The sequence below is a fragment of the Rousettus aegyptiacus genome, unplaced genomic scaffold (genome assembly GCF_014176215.1).
Source record: "Rousettus aegyptiacus isolate mRouAeg1 unplaced genomic scaffold, mRouAeg1.p scaffold_m13_p_14, whole genome shotgun sequence".
Taxonomy (NCBI): domain Eukaryota; kingdom Metazoa; phylum Chordata; class Mammalia; order Chiroptera; family Pteropodidae; genus Rousettus; species Rousettus aegyptiacus.
The window spans coordinates 9,550,139-9,571,598 of record NW_023416289.1 but is presented as its reverse complement, the minus strand read 5'-3'; the positions used below and the strand labels follow the sequence as shown (position 1 = coordinate 9,571,598).

General features: G+C 42.6%; 1 protein-coding gene and 1 pseudogene across 2 annotated transcripts; one reads left to right on the top strand and one right to left on the bottom strand.

Annotated features, from left to right (window-relative positions):
- Positions 1-10: 10 nt before the first annotated feature.
- COG4 (component of oligomeric golgi complex 4) lies at positions 11-21,355 on the top strand. 2 transcript variants are annotated; one of them, XM_016164471.2, is made up of 19 exons: positions 11-186; positions 1,856-1,938; positions 2,626-2,740; positions 2,973-3,147; positions 4,025-4,218; positions 5,537-5,642; positions 6,151-6,308; positions 6,999-7,057; positions 9,004-9,137; positions 10,694-10,812; positions 11,373-11,539; positions 12,149-12,314; positions 16,322-16,384; positions 18,577-18,693; positions 19,296-19,388; positions 19,791-19,874; positions 20,093-20,194; positions 20,437-20,565; positions 20,788-21,355. In XM_016164471.2, the coding sequence occupies exons 1-19, from the start codon at positions 16-18 to the stop codon at positions 20,920-20,922; spliced, it is 2,370 nt and encodes a 789-aa protein (XP_016019957.1). In that variant the 5' UTR covers positions 11-15; the 3' UTR covers positions 20,923-21,355. The 2 variants fall into 2 exon arrangements, with proteins under 2 accessions (XP_016019957.1, XP_016019958.1); XM_016164472.2 differs by lacking the exon at positions 11-186 and adding an exon at positions 194-933.
- Positions 13,633-13,732, bottom strand: LOC118611525 (annotated as a pseudogene).
- Positions 21,356-21,460: the final 105 nt, after the last annotated feature.

Sequence of the window (21,460 nt, the reverse complement as noted above, 5' to 3'; positions counted from 1 at the left end):
GGCCGGAAACACGGAATGGGAACCAAGATGGCGGACCTCGAGTCCTCCCAGAAGCTGTTAGGGATGCCTCCGCCGCCTGAAGGGGTGGGAGGAGGCCGCTGCTCTGAAATCTCCACCGAGTTTATTCGCTCCCTGACGGAGCTGCAGGAGCTGGAGGCTGTGTACGAACGGCTCTGCAGCGAGGAGGTGGGAGAGCTGAGCCTCTTTATCCAGAGACATTTGGCGTAGGAACCGTCAGTCGGGAAATCCGGGCTGTGGGAAGCTCTCTCTTTGCCGCGGAGAACAAAAAAGCACCTACTCGAGAAGCTGAAGTGTATCTGAGTGTAGTTCTTGGGACCTGTCATCTCTCTTCACTCAGTTTGTTGCTCCCAAGCTTGTTTTCCCTGTTATCTGGGTGACTAGCCCCCATCCCCATTGATTTCCTCGGCTCTTAATCACTACGGGTCTCAGGGATAGTAAAGTTAGATTGAGAGTATATGCCAACTCGCTTGGTTCTCAAAATAAAAATAAGGACTCTTTTGATTTGATTTAGCAGCTTAAAAATTATGAAACGCTTTCGCCCTGTTATTTAAGCAAGCCGTCATTGTAAATAAAGCGTTCTAAGACTCTCCCTTGTAGGAGGTTATTTGAGGGTGTAATTTCAGTGTTTCGGTGAAGTGTAGAACTTGGTAGAAGCCTAAGGTGTTAAGACTCAGGCACAACTGTCTAATCTTGGACAGGTCACTTAATCTTTCGTACCCCTAACGTTGTGTCAGATGAGGGGCGTGGACTATATTCTCTCCAAGATTCCTTTCAGTTCATAATATTTTATCTCTGCCTCCTTCACTTTTCCGTGGCAACCTGTTGTTGTCAATACATTTTTGAATGTCATTTGGGTTTTTTGCCAGTCAGAAGAAGGAGATCTAAGCTCTGATTTGAAGCATTTAAATAAGGGTGAGCACAAAAGGCAATTTCAGATGGAGGATGGATCATTGATATCTTTGAATATTTCCAAATATTAATTTGCACCAGCTCTAGCAGTTTTTGATATGTTTCAACAAGATGTGCTTTATAAAATTCAGTACTCTTGACTTAACATTTCTAAGCTTGCATTCATTGAGTTTAGAGGAAAATTAAGTTGCTCTTACAGACAGAACAATATTAGTTCTGTATTTGCGTTTGATGATTGTCAAGGTGAAGTTTCCCTCTGTATCCTACTGGACTATTTTAAGAGACCTCTATAGCTAATTTTTGTTTAAATAAATTTATTTAAATTAGTTTCAAGTAACTATAGCTAACTTTAGTGGCTGTTTTTGAACCATAAGCCACATATTATGTTAAGCACTTTATGTTTGTTATCTTGTTTGGCTTACACAGCAGTCCTATAGGTTATGCATACTAGCTTTATTTTAAAGATGAAACTATAGGTTATGCATACTAGCTTTATTTTAAAGATGAAACTCAAGCTTAAGGAGGTCGCATTAATTGAGGTAATGCAGTAAATGGCTTGGCTGAGAGAATTATGCACTATGAAAAGACTTTTTGTAACTCACCTTGGAAGTTCCCATTTGTTTAGCCATTACATTTTAAATGTGTTTCTGTGTTAGGCACTATGCTAATAATATTGAATAAAGGTTTATTTCTTCCATTTGTGGTGTTCATCTGCTAGATGAAATAAGATATACATAAAGTAACAGTCATTATGCAATGTGATAAGAGAAAAAATTAAGTATTGTTTGTTAATGTTCTGAAGGAGCTGAGTGGAAGGAAAGAAGACATTTGAAATAGGATTCACCTTTCATTTAAGTGGTTGAGTTTAGATAACTCATAGGGTTCCTTCTGACCATTCTGATGACTATGTTTCCCTGTGTTTCAGAAAGTGGTGGAAAGAGAGCTGGATGCTCTTTTGGAACAGCAAAACACCATTGAAAGTAAAATGGTCACTCTCCACCGAATGGGGTGAGTCTGCATCTCAGCAAGAGCTATTGTAACTTCCAACAGGGTCCACTGGATAAGTTATTATTTTTACTAACTTTCTCTTATAAAATGCCAGCTAAGTTTGAAACAACGCAGTGGAGCATTACCTCAAGGTAAGTGAATACCTAAGGGTATGTTACATGGTTTTCAAAGTGTCCTCAACATCACTTGGAAACTTATTGGAAATGCAAATTTTAGCCCTACCCCCCTAAACCTACTAAATCAGAAACTCTGGAGATGGGGTTCAAGAATCTATTTTTAACAAGCATACCAAATGGTTCTGGTGTATGGCTCAAGTTTGAGAACCACTGTTCTTATAGATTTTGTGTATATACTCGTCGTAAAAAGTGCTCTTTAATCATCTCAGATTGTTAGTAAGTGCATTTTATGCTGACTTAGCAATTGGGAAAATGTTCTCTAATTTTTTGGCAGTACCTACTTAGGGGCGTCTTTAGTAGTTATAGAAAATTTTTTATTATGTATAGGTCTGCGTTTACAGTAAAACACTCTTGAAAAAAATCTTTTAATAGAATGAACTAAGCTAAGAATTGGGAGAGGTACAAAAGAAGCAAAAGACATAGTCTCCTGCAAAAAAAAAATTTCCATCTCTTACTCCTACACTCTGCCCCTATGGATTTATTTGTGCTGAAAATCTATTTGTATCTCCAGTCCCAACCTGCAGCTCATTGAAGGAGATGCAAAGCAGCTAGCTGGAATGATCACCTTTACCTGCAACCTAGCTGAGAATGTGTCCAGCAAAGTCCGTCAGCTTGACCTGGCCAAGGTAATCCAATTATGGTGCTGATGTTTGAGTCAAAACCTATTCTTCCATTAAAATAATCTGGTCATTTGCATGATACCTGTCAGTAGCCTTGATCATCAATAACATTTTGTGAGTGATAATGGTGGTAGTGTTTTTGAGTTCACCAGATTCAGTCCCTGAACCTCCATACCTTCTGAAGAGATGTTTGTAAAAAAAATAGGACATTGTTTCTGAGCACCATGTCTTTTTGCAGAACCGCCTTTATCAAGCCATTCAGAGAGCTGATGACATCTTGGACCTGAAGTTCTGCATGGACGGAGTTCAGACAGCTTTGAGGAATGAAGATTATGAACAGGCTGCAGCCCACATTCATCGCTACTTGTGCCTGGACAAGTCAGTCATCGAGCTCAGCCGACAGGGCAAAGAAGGTCAGCAATCTCAAACTGTTGATTTCTAGTTTAGTTACAAATATCTGTAATCTGAACTAGGCACACTCAACCAGGAAAAGGGTATCTGTTATTAGGGAATGTCCTTGTCTGGCAATAGACCCTCTATAGGTCCTAAACTATCCCAAGGCAGCATTGTTATTCCCATTTTATACAAAAGGAAACTGAATCTAGATTTACTATCCTTTGGCCAGTGGGTTTCTTTCCACTTGACCGTATTGCCTACTTAAAAATTTGAATTCTTAGCCTGGTCCATGATCTTGAGTCATGATTTTTAGGCTTCTTTCTAGCTTTATTTCATGCTGTTCACTCATGCATCAATTCATTGTGTAAATATTTATTGAGCTCCTCTATATGCCAGGGTATATATAGTTGACCCTTAAACAACATGGGGGTTAGGGGTGCTGACTTCCTGCACAGCATATAACTATGGTGTTACTTAAAATATTCTGCAAATACTCCTTATTTTTCTGTTTATATTCCTCTGCTCATTTCATTTTCTTTGCCTGGAATGTATGTTCTTCCTATTCAAGTATAAAATCTTGCCTATCTTTAAGAGATGGTACATCACCTTTTCTAGGAAGTCTTTTCTGATTACTTCAACCAGAAATGTGACTTGTGGGCACCTTTATTACGACACTTAGCATACACTGAATTTTATTATAGTTATCTGTGCACAGAGTTGATTATAATTTCTGTGATAATGGGATCATGGCTGATACATCTTTTAATCATCCACATTACTAGTACAGTATCTTGCAAGCAGTAAGTGCTTAATACATATTTTTGAATGAAAAGTGGTACACAGACTAAGTGGCATAAACCTGATGTTAATTTCCATTTTCTTCCCTTTGCACAGGGAGCATGATTGATGCTAACCTAAAATTGCTGCAGGAAGCTGAAGAGCGTCTCAAAGCCATTGTAACAGAGAAGTTTGCAATCGCCACTAAGGAAGGGGATCTGCCCCAGGTGGAGCGCTTCTTCAAGATCTTCCCACTGCTGGGTTTACATGAGGAGGGATTAAGCAAATTCTCAGAATACCTTTGCAAGCAGGTATGGCTCCTGTTTGCTTGGCAGGATAAAGATACGGTTCTCTGCCTATAGATTGGAGCACTGGATAGATCCAATGTCTGTGGATACTGTTTCACATCTGGATTTGACTCCCGTTTTCTGCTCTTGCTATAGCTTGGCAGGACTGGATGCATGCATTCATTCAATGTTTATCTATGTATTGCCAGTCCGCTGTGTACCAGGCATGGTGTAGACATCCGATGCACATTCATTTCCAACAGACCAAGTGAGAGTATAGGAAAATTAAAATGCCAATTCTCTGACAAGTTGACTCACCTTTTTCAAGCTATCAGCCAGGAATTAGCTTCTATTAAGAGCATTCGGAATTGTTGGTTACTGGCTTTAAGAATCACCAGGCTTGAGTCTCAAAATAAGCTACAATGAGACAAGATCACTTAAGGTGAAATCCTGGAAAAGAAAGAGGCTCCAGTTAAAGACTCAGCCCTCTTCCCCCACCTTAGATGAAGAGAAGCAAATTGAAGCAGGCATGTGCGCAGAAGGTGGTTGTTTTTTTAACTGTCGGTGTGCATCCTATCCCCCCACCCCCAACTTCTCTATAATGGAACACAATTCTGCCATTAAGAAAAATAAGACAGTTCCATATGTACTGACATATTTCACTCTCTAATATATGTGGTTTGTTCAAATGAGGGGCATGGCAATAAAGATGTATGCTTATGTAAGCTTAGGATATTTTTGAAAGGGTTAACAGTAATCACCTCTGAAAAGGGGCAGAAGGAGTAAGAGGATGCATGACTTTTCACCAAACACGCCTTTGTTCTTTTTGAATATTTAAATGTTTGTGTTTTATCCATTCTGAAAAGTTAATTTATTAAAAATAACATACAACTGCTTTATGGTATATTTTTTAAATCAGTACTTTGTCGTCTGGGACCTTGAATGGCTTATACTTTTAGTCCCTTAAAAGTCCCTTCAGCAGTGCCCAGATTCCTTGTCCTGCTCAATGTAACACCATTAATGATAACTTTGAATTATACTTTGGGATGATTGTTGAAATTGGGGACTCTCTCCCTTGGCTAATGGCAGTATGTATTTTCAAAGAAAAAGAGAGCGTTAGACCTCTCAATGGAAGAAAAGCTACCACTGTGTTCAAGTTCATTGTCCTTTCTGAGGCTCAAACAACCCAGAGCCTTCAGAGGAGGTTCCTATGTGCTGCCTACACTTCCAAGCATCAAGGGAAACATGGGAAAAAGAAAGCCAATGAGAAGTCTTTTGGGAAAACTGAGGCTGGCCTTTAGTCTGAGAAATATAGAGAGAGTCTCTTCTTTTTCTTTTTCAGGTGGCCAGTAAAGCTGAGGAGAATCTGCTGTTGGTACTTGGGACGGACATGAGCGATCGAAGAGCTGCAGTCATCTTTGCAGATACACTCACTCTCTTGTTTGAAGGCAAGCCTCTTCACTCTAGGGAGACTGGAGACGTTAACACCAGCACCATAGCTTTGCTTTTCTTCTGTCCTCACTAGCCTAATGTCTTTAATTTAATCTCATCGCTCACTATATACTGATTTATTAGAGAATTAACTTCCCAATTTAGTATGTAATTAGCAAAGATTAGTTTGAGCCTCCCCAGCCCTCATGACCAAACTCTAAGAGTAAATTTAACCCTAAAATAAATTACTGGGAAGAAAGCAATGCTGAATTTTAAAAATGCTCTTATAGAAATTGTCAGTATGATTTATGAAATGCCTGCCGGTATGCCAAGCATCGTGCATATTTAACAGATACATTTGCTTAGTGACTTCCAGCACTGACAATAACCTTTTGTATTCATTTGAGGCAGTAAAACAATCAAAACATGTTGAGTCAGACTCCAGGTCAGTCCTCGCTGGAAGAAAAGAGTTTATTTTGTGGGAAAAATATTTGGAATCTAACCCTCTCACTTTTTTCATTCTAGGGATTGCCCGCATTGTGGAAACTCACCAACCGATAGTGGAGACCTATTATGGGCCAGGGAAACTTTATAGCCTGATAAAATATCTGCAGGTGGAATGTGACAGACAGGTGGAGAAAGTGGTAGACAAGTTCATCAAGCAGAGGAACTACCACCAACAGGTGAGCAGGGGAAGCTACAGCGGTTGGGAAGCAGCCAGGAATGCTGAATGGAATAAATTGAGGGGAGAAACAGAAAAAAGGTGCAACAGGAGATACATAAATGATGAATTCAGACTGGCCTGCACTTTGCCCATCACCAGCTTACTTTGACTTAAGGTGTTGTCAAGATGACAGTGGCCTTAGTACAAGACTGAGAAGGAACTGGCAAGGTCTTCCTGAAAGGAACGCAGCGGTAACATTAAACCAGTTCTCTATATCATAGGATGTACAACTGTGCCTTCTGGTAGTGTGATGGGAATATTGTTTGTGAAAGTTCCTTAAGTGCTAAAGGTAACATTTCCTTTTCAGAACTTGATTTTTCCATTCTTATGAGTAGCAAAAGTAAGAGCAGGACTTAGAAATAGGAGTAGTCCTGTACAATTTTATTTCTAGGAGAAAAGATTTTAACTCGAAGAGACTCTAGGCAGTAATCCTTTGGAACACTGTTAGCATCCTTTTTAAATGCAATAAGAGGTGCGCATTAGAATCTAAATCAAAAGTAAATCTCTGACTCATCATCTTGAAAGCCTGCTTTCGGCTTACCTGTTAAGTAAACTAAACCTAAACATTCTTATATGCTGGAAGTGTGGAGTAATCAGCAAAAGGCAGGAGGGTGGGAAAGGGCGATCTCATTTCTGTGGTGTATTGCAGTTCCGGCATGTCCAGAACAACTTGATGAGAAATTCTGCAACAGAAAAAATAGAACCAAGGTAATCATCTTTTCTTTACTCCATAACAATTTGTATTGAATCATGTACAATTCAGATACTATGTTACAATGTGGTCTGTTTTAGAAATGTTTTATCTATGATTCTTATTTTTTAATGGAATATATCATGCAAACAAAGCATCTGTATAACACATACGTGGTTTATAAAGAATAATAGATCATTACCAATACTTTTAAGCCCCCAATGTGACTTTCCTCCTCTCCCTCCTTCAAAGGTTAACTACTGTCCTAAAATTTTAAGCTTTTTCTTTTTCTAGTAAAAAAGAATATATGCTTGTTAAAAGAAAATTGAAAATTATAAAAATATATACATTCAATCAGCAAATTTTTACTGAGTACACATTACATGCCAGGCACTGGTCCTTGGCACTGGCGTTATGGCAGCAAGCAAAGAGAGCAAAACAGACCTAATTCTTTGTGGCAGCTCTGGTCTATAAATTAGATAATAATAGTACCTAACACATAGTATTTTACTATATGCCAGACATAGTTCTGAGTACCTAAAAAATATTAAATCCTTTAATCCAGACTTTCTCAGCATCTGTACTGTTGGCATTTTGCTGGATAATTCTTCATTTTGGAGGACTATCCTGTGCATTGTCGAATGTTTAGCAGCATCCTTGGCCTTGACCCACTAGACCTGGTAACACCCTGTAGTTGTGTGACAACCAAAAATGTTTCCAAATACTGCCAAATGTTCTCTGCGAGGTAAGATCACCCTTAGTTGAGAATCACTGATTTAATCCATAAACTTTTTTCATAGATAAGGAAACCGAAGCCTAGACAGGTTAAATGATTTGCCCAAGGTCATCCAGCTAGAAAGTGGCAGAGTCAAGAAAAGAGTCCAGGCAGTCTGACTCTAGAGTGCATGCTGTTAACCACTATGATATACTAAGTGTAGGCTATGGAAGAACATGTAATAAAGGGATGTAATCTAAACTGATGAAATTCAAGGAAAAATTCCTGAGGAAATGACCTTAGATCTGAGACCTTAAGAGTAAGTAGGAGTAAGAAGTAAAGAGTATTTCAGGTAGAGCAGGAAAAAAGCATGTTCAAAGGCCCCGTATATTTGAAAAACTGCATAGTTGAAGTACAAAGAGTTGGGGAGAGCCTGATATAAGATGAATCTGAAGAGGTTGTTAGAGTCAGGCCATTCCAGGTCTTCTAAGAGCTATGGAAATCTTGATTATGATAAGACAAGATTTCGGTTTTGAAAAGATCTCTTGTACTTCAGTGTGGAAAATGATTTAATTTGTTAATTTGTTTACATAAACTGAAGTAGGGGTTCGACTTTACTTTTAAATGTGGATCTCAGTTATCCTAGCACAGTTTTTCAAAAAGACTATTCCTTTCCTGTTGAGTTGTCTTCGCCTCTCCTTGGAAATCAGTTGACCATCAATGCAAAGATTTCTGGATTCTCATTTAATCTATAGGTCTATCCTTATGCCAGTACCACACTATTTTGATTGCTGTAGCTTTGTAGTAAGTTGTGAAATCAGGAAGCGTGAGTCCTCCAACTTTTTTTCCCAAGATTGTTTTGGCTGTTCATCTGAGTAGATGAATGAGCATGGGACAATTTAATGCAATGTTTCAAAATCCCACCGCAGCTAAACAAGAGGTTGGGGAGATATGGTTTTTTTCCACGCGAGGCATTGATCATTTTTGCTCAAACTGCTAACGAAAACGTACCTCTCAGTCTCTTATTTAGCCCTGGTAGGATTTTAGGGAGTGAATGATTCAGGTGAAACACGTAAGTGGAATATGTGGTTGACAGCTGTCTCTGACTATAATTGGGTCAGCAGAGCCGCGATGACCATCTGCAGAAATCTGGACCCAGTGGGGAGAAGTTTGGGACTTTGTTTGCCATGTAGCTCTTATATCAGAGAGAATCCAGTGTCCTGCTTATTTCTCCTTTGTGTGTCTCAGGGAACTGGACCCAATCTTGACTGAAGTCACCCTAATGAATGCCCGCAGTGAGTTGTACTTACGCTTCCTCAGGAAAAGAATCAGCTCCGATTTTGAGGTGGGGGACTCTATGGCCTCAGAAGAAGAAAAGCAAGGTAAAAGGAGTTTTCCACATTCTCTGGAAAGGCTGGGATATAGTTGGCACTGTTATTTCATTGTTATGCCACAGATCTCTTAATAAGGGAATAACTAGAGCTCCTTAGCATCTGGGGGTCTATGGTCAAATTGACTCCCAGGAGGATCTACACTTAAGTGAATTTGAGAATTGCAGTAGGTCTTTGAAGCCATCTAATCATTTTATAGACTAGGAAGGCTAATGCCCCAAATAATTAAATTATTTTCCCCTGATCTTTTCCCCACACTATGCTTCCTTACCAGCCCTGGTATTTAATTTAGATAGGTGATATATGCACATTATAGACAGATAGATATGAAGAAAGGAAAGAAAAAATATACACAACTTCCAGGGAACTTTGGGGAGTGATAGGAATATTCAAAGCTGGATTGTAGCAATTGTAAAACTCTATAAAAGTTATTGAAAAATCTTTGAATCATATACATAACATGGGTTAATTTCATGGTACATAAATTATACCTCAACATTTAGAAAAGAGTATGTAGTACAGAGTATACAAAAAGAGTATATAGTGTAAAGAAAGCCTTTTATGCGCTCCCTCAGTCTCCCAGTTACAATTTTTGAAGGGATAAATACATTGAAAAAAATGGGTTGCACAGTGCTATTTCATTTACAGACTTACCCTCCAGGTTTGTAAGAACATTTAATTCCTGCTAGGCAAGGTTTTCAGAATTCCCTGAATTGGAGACTTGAAACCAACCCAGTATCTGTGGCATTCTGCATGTTTTATGGCAGTAACACATGACAGGGCAGTTAGTTATATGGCCCAAGTGGCCTTGCTTTGAATTGGTATTTAAAGAATGTGTGTTCATTTGGTGCTCATTGTTATTAATAACTCACTGTTCAGAGAGCTGTGCTGTCTAATACAGTAGCTATGAGCCCCATGTAACTATTTAAATTTAATTAAAATTAAATAAAATTAAAAATTCAGTTTCTCATTCATATTAGCCACATTTCAATTGCTCAATGGCAGCTACCATATTAGACAACACAGATAACATTTCCATCATCACAGAAAATTCTATCAGACAGTACTGGTTTAGAGAATGAAATGTTTTATACCCAGTATATTTCAGCCTTTACCCTGGAAACTTAACATCTTTTGAGCCTTACTAATTAATTCGAAGGAAATAATGAAAAAGAGGTAAAAAGTTCTTTGAACAAAAATGTTCACTACAATCTCCAATTACTGTAATCTCCAACTACCTCTATTAATACAAAACATTTAGAAATAACCCAGGTGTCTAAAAATAGGAGAATAGTTTTTAAAAATTTAGACTGTCTACTGGATAAAATATCATAGACATTAAAAATAAGTGAGCTAAAAAAACTGTAGAAACATTGAAAATATAATTTTTAAAAGCACAGTACAAAATTATACCTATAATGTGATTATAACTGTGAATTATGTGCAGATTTGGAATAGAGACTAGAAAGGAACCTGAAAAAATAAAAACGGTTGATCTATTTCCCTTGAGGCAGAAAAGTGAGTATTCCTTCTTGGCTGTCCCTTAGAGCACCAGAAGTGTCTGGACCAACTCCTCAATAATTGCTTATTGAGCTGCACCATGCAGGAGCTAATTGGCTTATATATTACCATGGAGGAGTACTTCATGAGGGAGACTGTCAATAAGGTAAGACAGAGAGAGGATACCATCCCTTGGAAATGGGCTTTCTGTCCAAGAAGTCAGGCTGAAGGAAATGGTCAAGGCATGTCATGTTTCTTGGTCCTGCTTTGGAATACCCTTGCATGCAGACTGAGTGGTACCACTTGATATGGTTAGTTGTTACGCTTTGCAGTTGTCATGCTCTTTGGAGACCCAGCTGGGACTTCTTTCCCAAGGATCAAAAAGGAACACCTCAGCTCCTTAGGGAGCCTACTTGTTCCCCTGCCTTTCTGGAGGTATGTGAGTGAGGAGTCTCGGGGAAGAAGGGCCTCTCCTGATGTCTTACATCCCAGGTAACAGTTGTCCTCAAGGCAAAAGCCCTAAATACTTAATTTCGCAATATAGTTATCGACAGGGAAGTGAGCTATTTTAACAAGGAGTATCCACACCAAGCTGTGACCAGAATAAGCCATGCGGGGAAAAACATGAACAAGGTATAAAAAAGGTAGCAGAACCAGAGACTGTTCAAGAACTATCTTGGACACATAGAACTGAGGTCCTTATTGGGTATTTTGCCTTTTGAGTAGGCTGTAGCTCTGGACACCTATGAGAAGGGCCAGTTGACATCCAGCATGGTGGACGATGTCTTCTACATTGTCAAGAAGTGCATTGGGCGGGCTCTGTCTAGCTCCAGCATCGACTGTCTCTGTGCCATGATCAACCTTGCTACCACAGAACTGGAGTCTGACTTCAGGTATGGTTGATGTCCTTTCTCCTTTTCAGAAGGCAGAAAGGTCCTAATAGTGATCAATTCTGAGGCTCACTTGTTTCTTCCTTTTTTTCCTTCTGATACTAGTTCAGTTCTATACAGGATATGAGATCCCATCTATAGCACAACATCCTTGGCTCCACATAGCCACACAGCAGCCAGAGACCTTATAGGCCAAGTCTACGTTTCCTGGACTAGATGGGAGGGGTCACTGGTCCTCAGACCTGGGAAAGAAAACAGCTAGTTGATATGAAGGCAGTAGTTGCAGTATTAACTATCATACTTACCATTGCTACGGGCCAGGCACTAAGCTGATCTCTTATTCAGGCCTAATTACAACCCCGTGAGGTAGGAACTATTAGCTCCGATTTATAGATGAGGAAACTGGGGCTTAGGGAGATTCCATCCCTTACGATTTCATACCTTATTGGGCTGAGCAAAGTCTCCTACAGACCAGGAGGATTGGTTATTCTCCCAGAAGAGGAATTTGCGCTGCCGGGTCAGGGTAGTGGGCCCTCTGCTCCTGCAGTCCTGAAGGCCAGGTTGAGCACTGTTAGTCCCCATCAATCCCTGTGTGCCATTTTGTACCCCTAGGGACATTCTGTGTAACAAACTGCGGATGGGCTTCCCAGCCACCACCTTACAGGACATCCAGCGTGGGGTGACAAGTGCTGTGAACATCATGCACAGCAGCCTCCAACAGGGCAAATTTGACACAAAAGGCATTGAGAGCACCGATGAGGCCAAGCTGTCCTTCCTGGTACGTAGCCCCAGCTACTGGCAGTTGGGTTGGTTTATCTCAAGAAGTTAAACTGTGACCTCTAAGCCACAATGTAATCAGCTTTAAACTGGAGACTTTTCCTCCAGTGTCTATGTAGAAGGAAAACTCCTTAAGGAAAGCTCCTAGAAGGTTCTGAAACCATTTCTTACCCAGGGATCTATTTCTGAGCAGCCTAAGCCAGGACATGTACCACTCACTGCCCAGAAGTCAGCTCTCCCCGGTACTCATTTCCAAGAGCACTACCCAGCTGTTAACAGGTTCCACTGAGTATCAAGTTTGGCTTACATCTGCCACAGAACCAACTGAAATATCTGTGCCAAGCCTGCAGACTGATTCTCTGAGGACGGTCCCCCAGTATGGGTGGGTGCCAATCATTTAAACCTACCAGGCATACATCTTAGGCTTTCAATTTCTTCAGAAAGTTTACCTTATTAAAGCCCTGAGCTACCCAGATATGATGACAAATATGATGGAGTGAGTCTTCCCAGTTGCATGACAACTAGCAAAGGAGAAGCATGGAAGTATCAAAGGATTTAAGCAGGTTAACGGGCAGTTTGTAATGAGCCAGAAAACAGGTGAGTCCTGAATTCACAGTCAAGCCTCTCTGACGCTTGCTGTCTTGACATGAGTGGGAACAGTACTGTCAGAGGTCACTCTGCTTCACCTTTATGTTGGCTAGACTCTGAGTCTTCTTGGCCCCCGAGATTCAGAGGCTGAAGGAAACATCCAGTAGCAGAGCTCTCTACCAACAGTCCACATGTGGGGTCTCAGAATACCCTGGGGTTAGGTGCAAAACTATGTACATGTATTATTATTATTATTATTATTATTATTATTATTATTATTTTGGAAGCAGAGTCCTTAGATTTTCAGATTCTTAACTCCCAAAGAGTTCAGAGCTGTTACTTTCTGATACAGAAACCTAAACATACTAATAACATCTACCTTGTCTCTGTGCAAGGCAACCCACCGTAACTAGTCCTCAGATCCAGCTGCTGTTTAGGCAGCCCCACTCTCTTCCTGTTGTTGAAAATATTTTCTTGGACATGGGTTCTGTTGATCTGGAATGTCATGGTTGCCAAAAAAGAGGATCAACTCCAAGAAATTGTTGCCTCTGACTGTGGTGTCTTTGGAGAACTTTGCCAGAATGTCTGTTAACCAGCGTCATGTGATTGTGGATTGACTTAAATTTTTCATTTCGCTTACATTCCCTTTCATTTTTTTATTTTAATTTTTATTAGCTTCAAGTATACAATGCAATGGTTAGACATTTACATAGTTTATGAAATGATCCCCCCAAAATATGAAACACTTCACGAATTTGTGTGTCATCCTTGTGCAAGGCCCATGCTAATATTCGTATCGTTCCAATTTTAGTATATGTGCTGCCAAAGCGAATATTCCACTTCATTTTTTATAGAACTTATTTCATTTTTTCATTTCTCTGCTCAGAAATGACTCTTTGCTACTACTTACCACAACAAAGCTAGATGTCTTTGCCAGGTGTTTTGTTGAAGGCCTCTTGAATCTGACCCCTCCTGCCACCCTAGTCCTGTTTTCCACTATTTGACTCCACAGGTCCCCAATAGGCTGGCCACTGTTCATTCGTGCATTTGCCTTTCCCATTCAGTTTCATTGTTTGAGGACCCAGAAGAAAATAAAGCCAACAAGAAAGATGATGCTCAATGCTTGGTGACAGGTAGCCAAGTACTTGAAACATCATCACTACCATCACAGGGCCTATTTCTTACGTCACCTTGATTCATTTATCTGTCAAGATGAATTCCCCAATGGTACGGACATATCATTCACCATGAGCTGGGATAAGCCCAGTGAGTGAGTCCTTGCTTACAAGGGCTGTTGATACAAGGAAACTTTGAAAGCAATACTGTTTGAACCCAAATCCATTTCTCCTCATGACAGATTATTCTTGGTGCCCATAAATGGCTTGGAAACATTTATGTTGTAGTCTTCATCCTTGAGCTGTCATGACAATGCAGTTTTTTCCCTGGAAGCTTGTCCTGTTAGCAACCTTGTGTTGTGGAATGCTAATGAAAGGCCTTAAGTCTTATCCATCCACAGTGGAAGCAGCCTTAACACTCTCAGCAGCATGACTTTTTAGTATTGGCTGTAGGACACTTTTCACAGAAGCATTCTTAGGAAGACAAGTAGGGTGTTCTAATCTCAGTCTCTGGGGTTTTGAGATTCTTCTTTTACCCTGAAATCCTGAAGCTCCTGACTCATCTCTTGAAAATTAGCTCTTCCCTACTTCACCCCTACCTTCCTGGCCATGCCACCAGCACACCAGTTCAGAGGTTCTGTGATCCTTTCAAACTCCAATTCCTCCCCAACACAGCCTTTGGGTTAGTATTCCCAAACCAAAACTGTGCACGTGTGGCTTTCACTTGCTTTAATCCTTAGTGCCACCCCATTATCCACAGGACAGCATACCACCCAAGTCCCAGTCTGACTTTACCCACCTCTGCAGTTCCACCTCTTTCTTTGTCCCTGCACACGTCCGTGCACTGCCTCTCCTGATCCCCAAATACCTTTTGGGGTTTTCTGCCACTGCATCTGCTTATGTTATTTCTTTTCCATATACATTCATTCACTCATTCAACAAGTACTTATTACAAACTTCTATATATCAGGCACTATTCCAGGTCCTAGAGCTGCACTGCTCAGTATGGTAGCTACAAGCGGCTATTTAAATTTAAATTTTTTAAATCCAGTTCCTGACTTGCACTAGCCACCTTTCAAGTGCTCAATGGCCACATGTGGCTAGAGGCTACCATGCTGGATATCTCAGATTTAGAATATTTCCATCACCAAAAAAGTTCTGTTGGACTGTGCTCTACTAGAGACACAGTGGTGAAGAAGACTAGATTCCTGCTTTCATGGAGCTGTCATTCATTTGGGAAAGACAAGCAAGAAACAAACAAGATGGTATCGGATCATCCTAATACCATTAAGAAAACATCAAACAGGACAATGGACTAAGGAGAGGCTAGGGGAACAGAGAAATGTACTCACCTTCATCTCCTGTCAGTTATGTTCTAGCCTTTTAATCAGCTCAGTTAACAACTCTGCCATGGAGCTTTCCTTGAATACCTCAGACTAAAACATTTATTCTTTCCTCTAAATGGCCATAGCCATTTGTGCCTTAATTATCACTTTTGTCACATGCTGCTTTTTATTATTATTTTTATTATTTCTGCAGTTTGCTTAAAAGTCAATTGAATTATGAGAGAAGGAGCCCTAGGCCTATAGTGTTCAGGATCCTGAGTCTAGCTCTGTGGCTTGTCACTTTCTTGAGTTTCTGTCCCTTTACCTGCTTTATTTTTCTTCATGGTGTGTATCACTACCTGATACTATATAATACATATGTTATCTGACTTTTAGATTGTAAACTCTGTGAGGGGGCGAATTTTGTCTGTTTAGTTCATTGCTTTCTCCTTGGTGCCTGGCACATAGTGGGCACTAGATAAATGTTTGCTGAATCAATTCTTAACTGACTTTGGTGAACCATTTCATCTTCTGAGGAGTCTTGTTCCCACCTATAAGCTTGCTTGATAATACTCATTTTGCAGAGGGTATTTGGTAGAGCAGGGAGATAATGGATGAGAAAATGCCTGTAGGGTGGCTCTCAGGATTTCTTTAATGAGTGTCAGCCTTGGCATCACTGACCTGGAGTTGAGGTTTGAAGCCCCAGGACTTTTCCCAGACCTTTGTGCCTAAACATGGAGAAGAAAGATTTGAAACCTTGGGTTAGGTTGGCTTTGCCTTGCGTCAGGCACAGGAGAAAAGGCAAACTTGGTTAACTGTTCTGCCCAATCTAACACCTGAGCACCCTGCCTAGTGACAGTGCTATGGGCCTTCCTCAGCCCTTATCTGAGTCTCAGGAGTACAGCTGTCAGCCAGTCTGGCACTGGAGTGGGTACAAACAAGGATGAGCAGGAAGTTCATTCTTTGTCCTCTTCCCCCAGGTGACTCTGAACAACGTGGAAATCTGCAGTGAAAACATCTCTACTCTGAAGAAGACGCTAGAGGTACTGGGGAAATTGCCTATCAGTTTTCAGCCACTGCAGCTCACCCCCAGCCCCACTCCCGCCCCCACCAGGCCTCATTTTGAAAGGGAGCCCTGTACTCTCATCCTGGTGGGGACTGGCATTCCCTGGCTTTGAGCCAACTCTCCTTCAGAGCACTTGAGGTGATTCACTAGTGATTGCTGTGAATCAAGAGGTAGCAAGGCACCTCTGGACCAATGTGAAGAGCTCTTGCCCAAGAGTTGGAAAATAAGAATTCAAATTAGATCTTCCACCATGTGACATACTTAGCATGTGACATTGGACAAGTCCCTTAACTCTGAAGGCCTTAGTTCTCTCATCTATTAAAGGAGATACAGATCTTTATCCTGCCCTACTTTGGGTTTGTTGGGTGGATTAAAAAACAAAAAAAAAAAACAAAAAACAGTTGAAAGCACTATAAAAATGGTAAAGGCCTTTATAAATGCAAGAAATTACGATGGGGTAGAGTCACCAAACCTTGTTCAAAGCCGGTTGCTCTTACTCTTTTTTAAAGGAAGGTTGCATAGTATAGTGAAAATTGTTTGGACTTGGAAGTCACATACCCCTGAGTTCATATCTCCACTTGACCACTGACCAGTTGTGTGGCCTGACGCAAGTTCTGTAACATCCCTGAGCCTCAGTTTCCTTATTTGTAACACAGGGAGCATGATATCTCCCCCACAGGGTGGTTGTGAGAACTGAACAAAATATTATCAAGCACCTGGTACATGAGAGGCAAGCAGTAGTAGTTAATAGTTACGGATAATGGCATGGAGTAATCTAAGCGTTAAAAAATGACGACCCCAACTCTTCGCCACTCCCAGACTCTGCCTCTGAGAAAGGAGCAGGCCAGGGTCCTGCCCCGCCTTGTGGGCACTTGCACTGAGGAGGCTGCTTTGCTAAAGAGGCACTGGGCTCAACATGCAGGCTGGGGGTGGTGAGAGTCAGCATCTAACAAGGTGACTGTCATTGTTTGTAAGCCATGGGATCTCTGATTATATTCCTGACTTCATCCTTAACATCAGCCTGTTGTATTTGAAGTAGAATTTTGGGAAATGTTAGGAATTCAGAACTGAGCTAGAAATAGCTAAACGAAAGGAAAAGAAGGATAACAAAGAGCTAAAAATAAGTCCCATAAATCCTATCCCCTTTAGATTTGCATTTCACCTGTGTTCTTCCTCAGTCTATCAGCACCCTCTTAGATAAACAGGTCAGGTAGCATGATGTCCATTTTACAGACAAGGTTAAATGGCTAAAGATAGTAAAGATCAGAGCTGCTGTAGATCGTTCAGTTCCTTTGCAACTCTTCTCTGCTGCTCCTACTGTAGGCAAAACCACAAACCTAAGGGGGCTACAAGAAATGTGGGTAGCTGGCAGCCTAAACATGGTGACATTTAAGCAGCTGCCCCTGTGGAGTTCTCTACACCTGAGCTATAGTGTAGGGATTAGGAACAAGCACTCTGGAGCCGGAATACCCAGCTTGAATCCCTGCTCCACAACTTACTGCTGTGTGTCTTTAGGTAAGTTATTAATTTCTCTGTGCCCCAATACAGATAATAGTAGTACCTACTTAATAAAAATAAAATGCTTAGAACGAGGCCTGGCACACAGTAAGCACTTAAATTGTAACTATAACCATGATGATTTCCCTTGGGCCGCCAGACCACAATATTAAAAAGCAGAAACTGTAACAATAGCTAGAGTCTCTTTAGTGCCTACTATATGCCAGGCACTGAGCTAAGCACTTGGTGCATCATCTCATCCAACTCACAACCACCAAGGGAGCAGGAATTTGTGTTCCCATTTTATAGACAGCGAATTTAAAGTTCAGAAACTTTAAATCACTTGACCAAGGTCACTCAACTAATAGGTGGCTGAGCCAGGATTTTAAGCTAGGAACAACTGACTCTAACAGTGAGAAAACATGTCTGGTATTTGTGTTTTATTCACATCCTAGCACTGGTACCTCTGGATTACATGGGAGAAGTAGGAGCCAAGTAGCTAGCTACCAGGATAGAATCCAGGTTTCCTGAAACCCACCCAGGGCTCTTGCCTAGGATTGGCCTTACCTCCCAAAGCAGGCCACAGTAGGAGAAATGGTTGATTGTATGTTGCCCTCCCCTCTGTCCCATGGCCCATGCTCAGAAGCCTGAAAACTGGGTGTTCTTTCCTAGAGTGACTGCACCAAGCTGTTCAGCCAGGGCATTGGAGGGGAGCAGGCCCAGGCCAAGTTTGACAGCTGCCTTTCTGATTTGGCTGCTGTATCCAACAAATTCCGAGACCTCTTGCAGGTAAGCCCTAGGTTCAGCTGCTGGCTGAATTCTGTGCCTGTGTGTTGTTCCGAGAAGATTGTTACTGGCTTATCATGGGCACCATGTTTAAAGAAACCGGGAGGCGAGGTAAGGGGGTAGCATGCAAGCCACCAAAGTTGTGTAAGTCCCTTGAGACGAAAGGCCCCATTGGTTTTTCAGCAATCATCATGTCGACAGACTAGCTATTCTGGTCCTCTAGAATCTCCACTTGGTCCCCACAGTGCCAAGAGCCCTCAGCTGCTGAGAGGAAATGAAACCACGTGGTTACTCGGACCTGTTGCTTGACCTTAGCAACAGGTGCTGCCTAGTACCAGGCACTAATATCTCTTCCTTTGAGAGTTTACAGACCAACGTTCAAGGCCTTATCTTTGGCCTGGACCTGAATCTGCACAGATCTGGAAAGGAGCCAGTTGTTCCTGGCTTCTTTTATCAGCATTATCTCTGTCACACTTCAGACAGGGCCTGCAGATAGCCTCAGAGCTGGAAGAATGCCCTGGCAGTCAAGAGATCGGAGGAGGAAAAAGGGAAGGGATGGGTGTGCGCACATTCTGGGTCTGATGCCTCTGCCTTGTCCCTCACAGGAAGGGCTGGCAGAGCTAAACAGCACAGCAATCAAGCCCCAGGCGCAGCCTTGGATCAACAACTTTCTCTCTGTCTCCCACAACATCGAGGAGGTCAGCCTGACCACAGATAGCCATCAAGCCCAGGATTACTTCCTTCATTCCCCCAGCCCCTAGCTGAAGGGCAGTGGAGCTGTCCTGTCTGAACAGACCAGACCTTACACGTATCTCAGGCCCACTTCTCAGGCCCATCACACTTCAGGACCATTCCCTAAGTGGCCACAGCCAAGGAGCTGTTTGTGCTGGTGCCACAACCGCCCAGGGCTGTTTCCCAGTGGGAAGTGTGATGCAGAAGTAGTGGCATTTACTGCTAGCCGGGATGTCCAAGCTGGATGAGCCCGAAGCTACAGGGGAAGAAGGACCTCTTCTGTTTTCTTAGAGGGGTGGAAGTAGGATGGGGATGTGTGGTGCTTCTTGGAGAAGCCCCCAGTGACCCACCTTGCTTCCTAACAATAGGAAGAATTCAATGACTATGAGGCCAATGATCCTTGGGTACAACAGTTCATCCTTAACCTGCAGCAGCAGATGGCGGAGTTCAAGGTGAGCACAGGCTCTAGGGACCAGCTTATGGAATTATCCACCTCTGTCCAAACCAACAAACTGCATCTCCTCATCACACCCCTGCTGGGAGCCCTGAAAACCCTTCCAAGTCCCAGCCTATACAAACACTCCCCAGTGCCCTCATGCAACTGTCCCTATCCCCCGAAAAGCAGAGTGGGTAGGTGGGACTCCCACTGATATCTAGCCTATCTGTGCAGACCAGCCTGTCTCCAGTCATCTACGACAGTCTGACCAACCTCATGACCAGCTTTGTTGCAGTCGAGTTGGAGAAAGTGGTGCTAAAATCCACCTTCAATCGGGTAAGGTCAAAGGAGCACAGGTCTCCAGCTCTGTCATTTCTCCTCTGAGGAAGATGAGTCCTGCTACCCCAGGACTTGTGTCCCCTGTCTGCTACCCCCAGGCCCTGCCTGAGCCCAGTGCTGCCCTGGCTTCTGAGGCCTTGCAGCTGACTGCAGCCCAGCACCGAGGGAAACTGGGGGCTAGTCCTGCTTGGCCAGAGGCCCAGGCCTTAAATAGTGACTGGGTTTTTGTTCCCCTGCAGCTGGGTGGTCTGCAGTTTGACAAGGAGCTGAGGTCACTCATTGCCTACCTTACCACGGTGACCACCTGGACCATCAGAGACAAGTTTGCCCGGCTCTCCCAGATGGCTACAATCCTCAATCTGGAGCGGGTAGGTGGGGCTCCCTTGGCCTAGCCAGGAAAAGGTGTCTGGGAAGAGAGGCAGAGACAAAATTTAGATCCCTGCCACTCCCTCAAAACCATGTCTGTCATCAGCCCAGCCCTGCAGAGCACCTTCTCTGTCCTGGGCACTGCTGCTCGGAATCTGGTAGAGCTTAAGGCCTTCTCTCAGGATGGTCCCCTCCTTGCTAACTTGTCTCTGTTCTTCCCACAGGTGACCGAGATCCTAGATTACTGGGGCACCAACTCTGGCCCATTGACATGGCGCCTCACCCCTGTTGAAGTACGCCAAGTGCTGGCTCTGCGCATAGACTTCCGCAGCGAGGACATCAAGAGGCTGCGCCTATAGCTGCCAGGGTGAGCCCGGCTGGCCCATCACACTTCAGGACCATTCCCTAAGTGGCCAAGCCAAGGAGCCGAGCAAGGCTGTCCGGTGTGGGGGTAGTTCTGACAGCCCAGACTGATCCACTGTTGGCACGGAAACAAGGCCTCAGCTAACTATTCTCTTTGCCCTAGACCTAGCTGGGTGGTGGTTTAGGGGCAGCCTCTTCCCTCCAAGAGAGGTGGGGCCCCCTAGGATCCTGATTAGGTGGAAAAGTCAAGGCAGGCCAGCCTTCTTCATGGTAGTCATGCTCTCGTCCCCAGACACTGCAGCAAACAGACTGCCTCCCTGCTGGCCCCAAAGGACTTGGATGCATATGGGGGCCTAGGGAGTGAGGTTTACTCTGAGGAGAGGATGTGATGTTTATGATCACCCTGATTAAAGATACTCCTTGGAGAGATGCCCGTGTGCTGTTTCCTAGGAGGGCCAGATGCTACAGGACAAGACAGGTCCACCAGTTGTACTGAAATGTGAAGGCAAAAGCCTAAAGCCTCAGCTTCCTCCC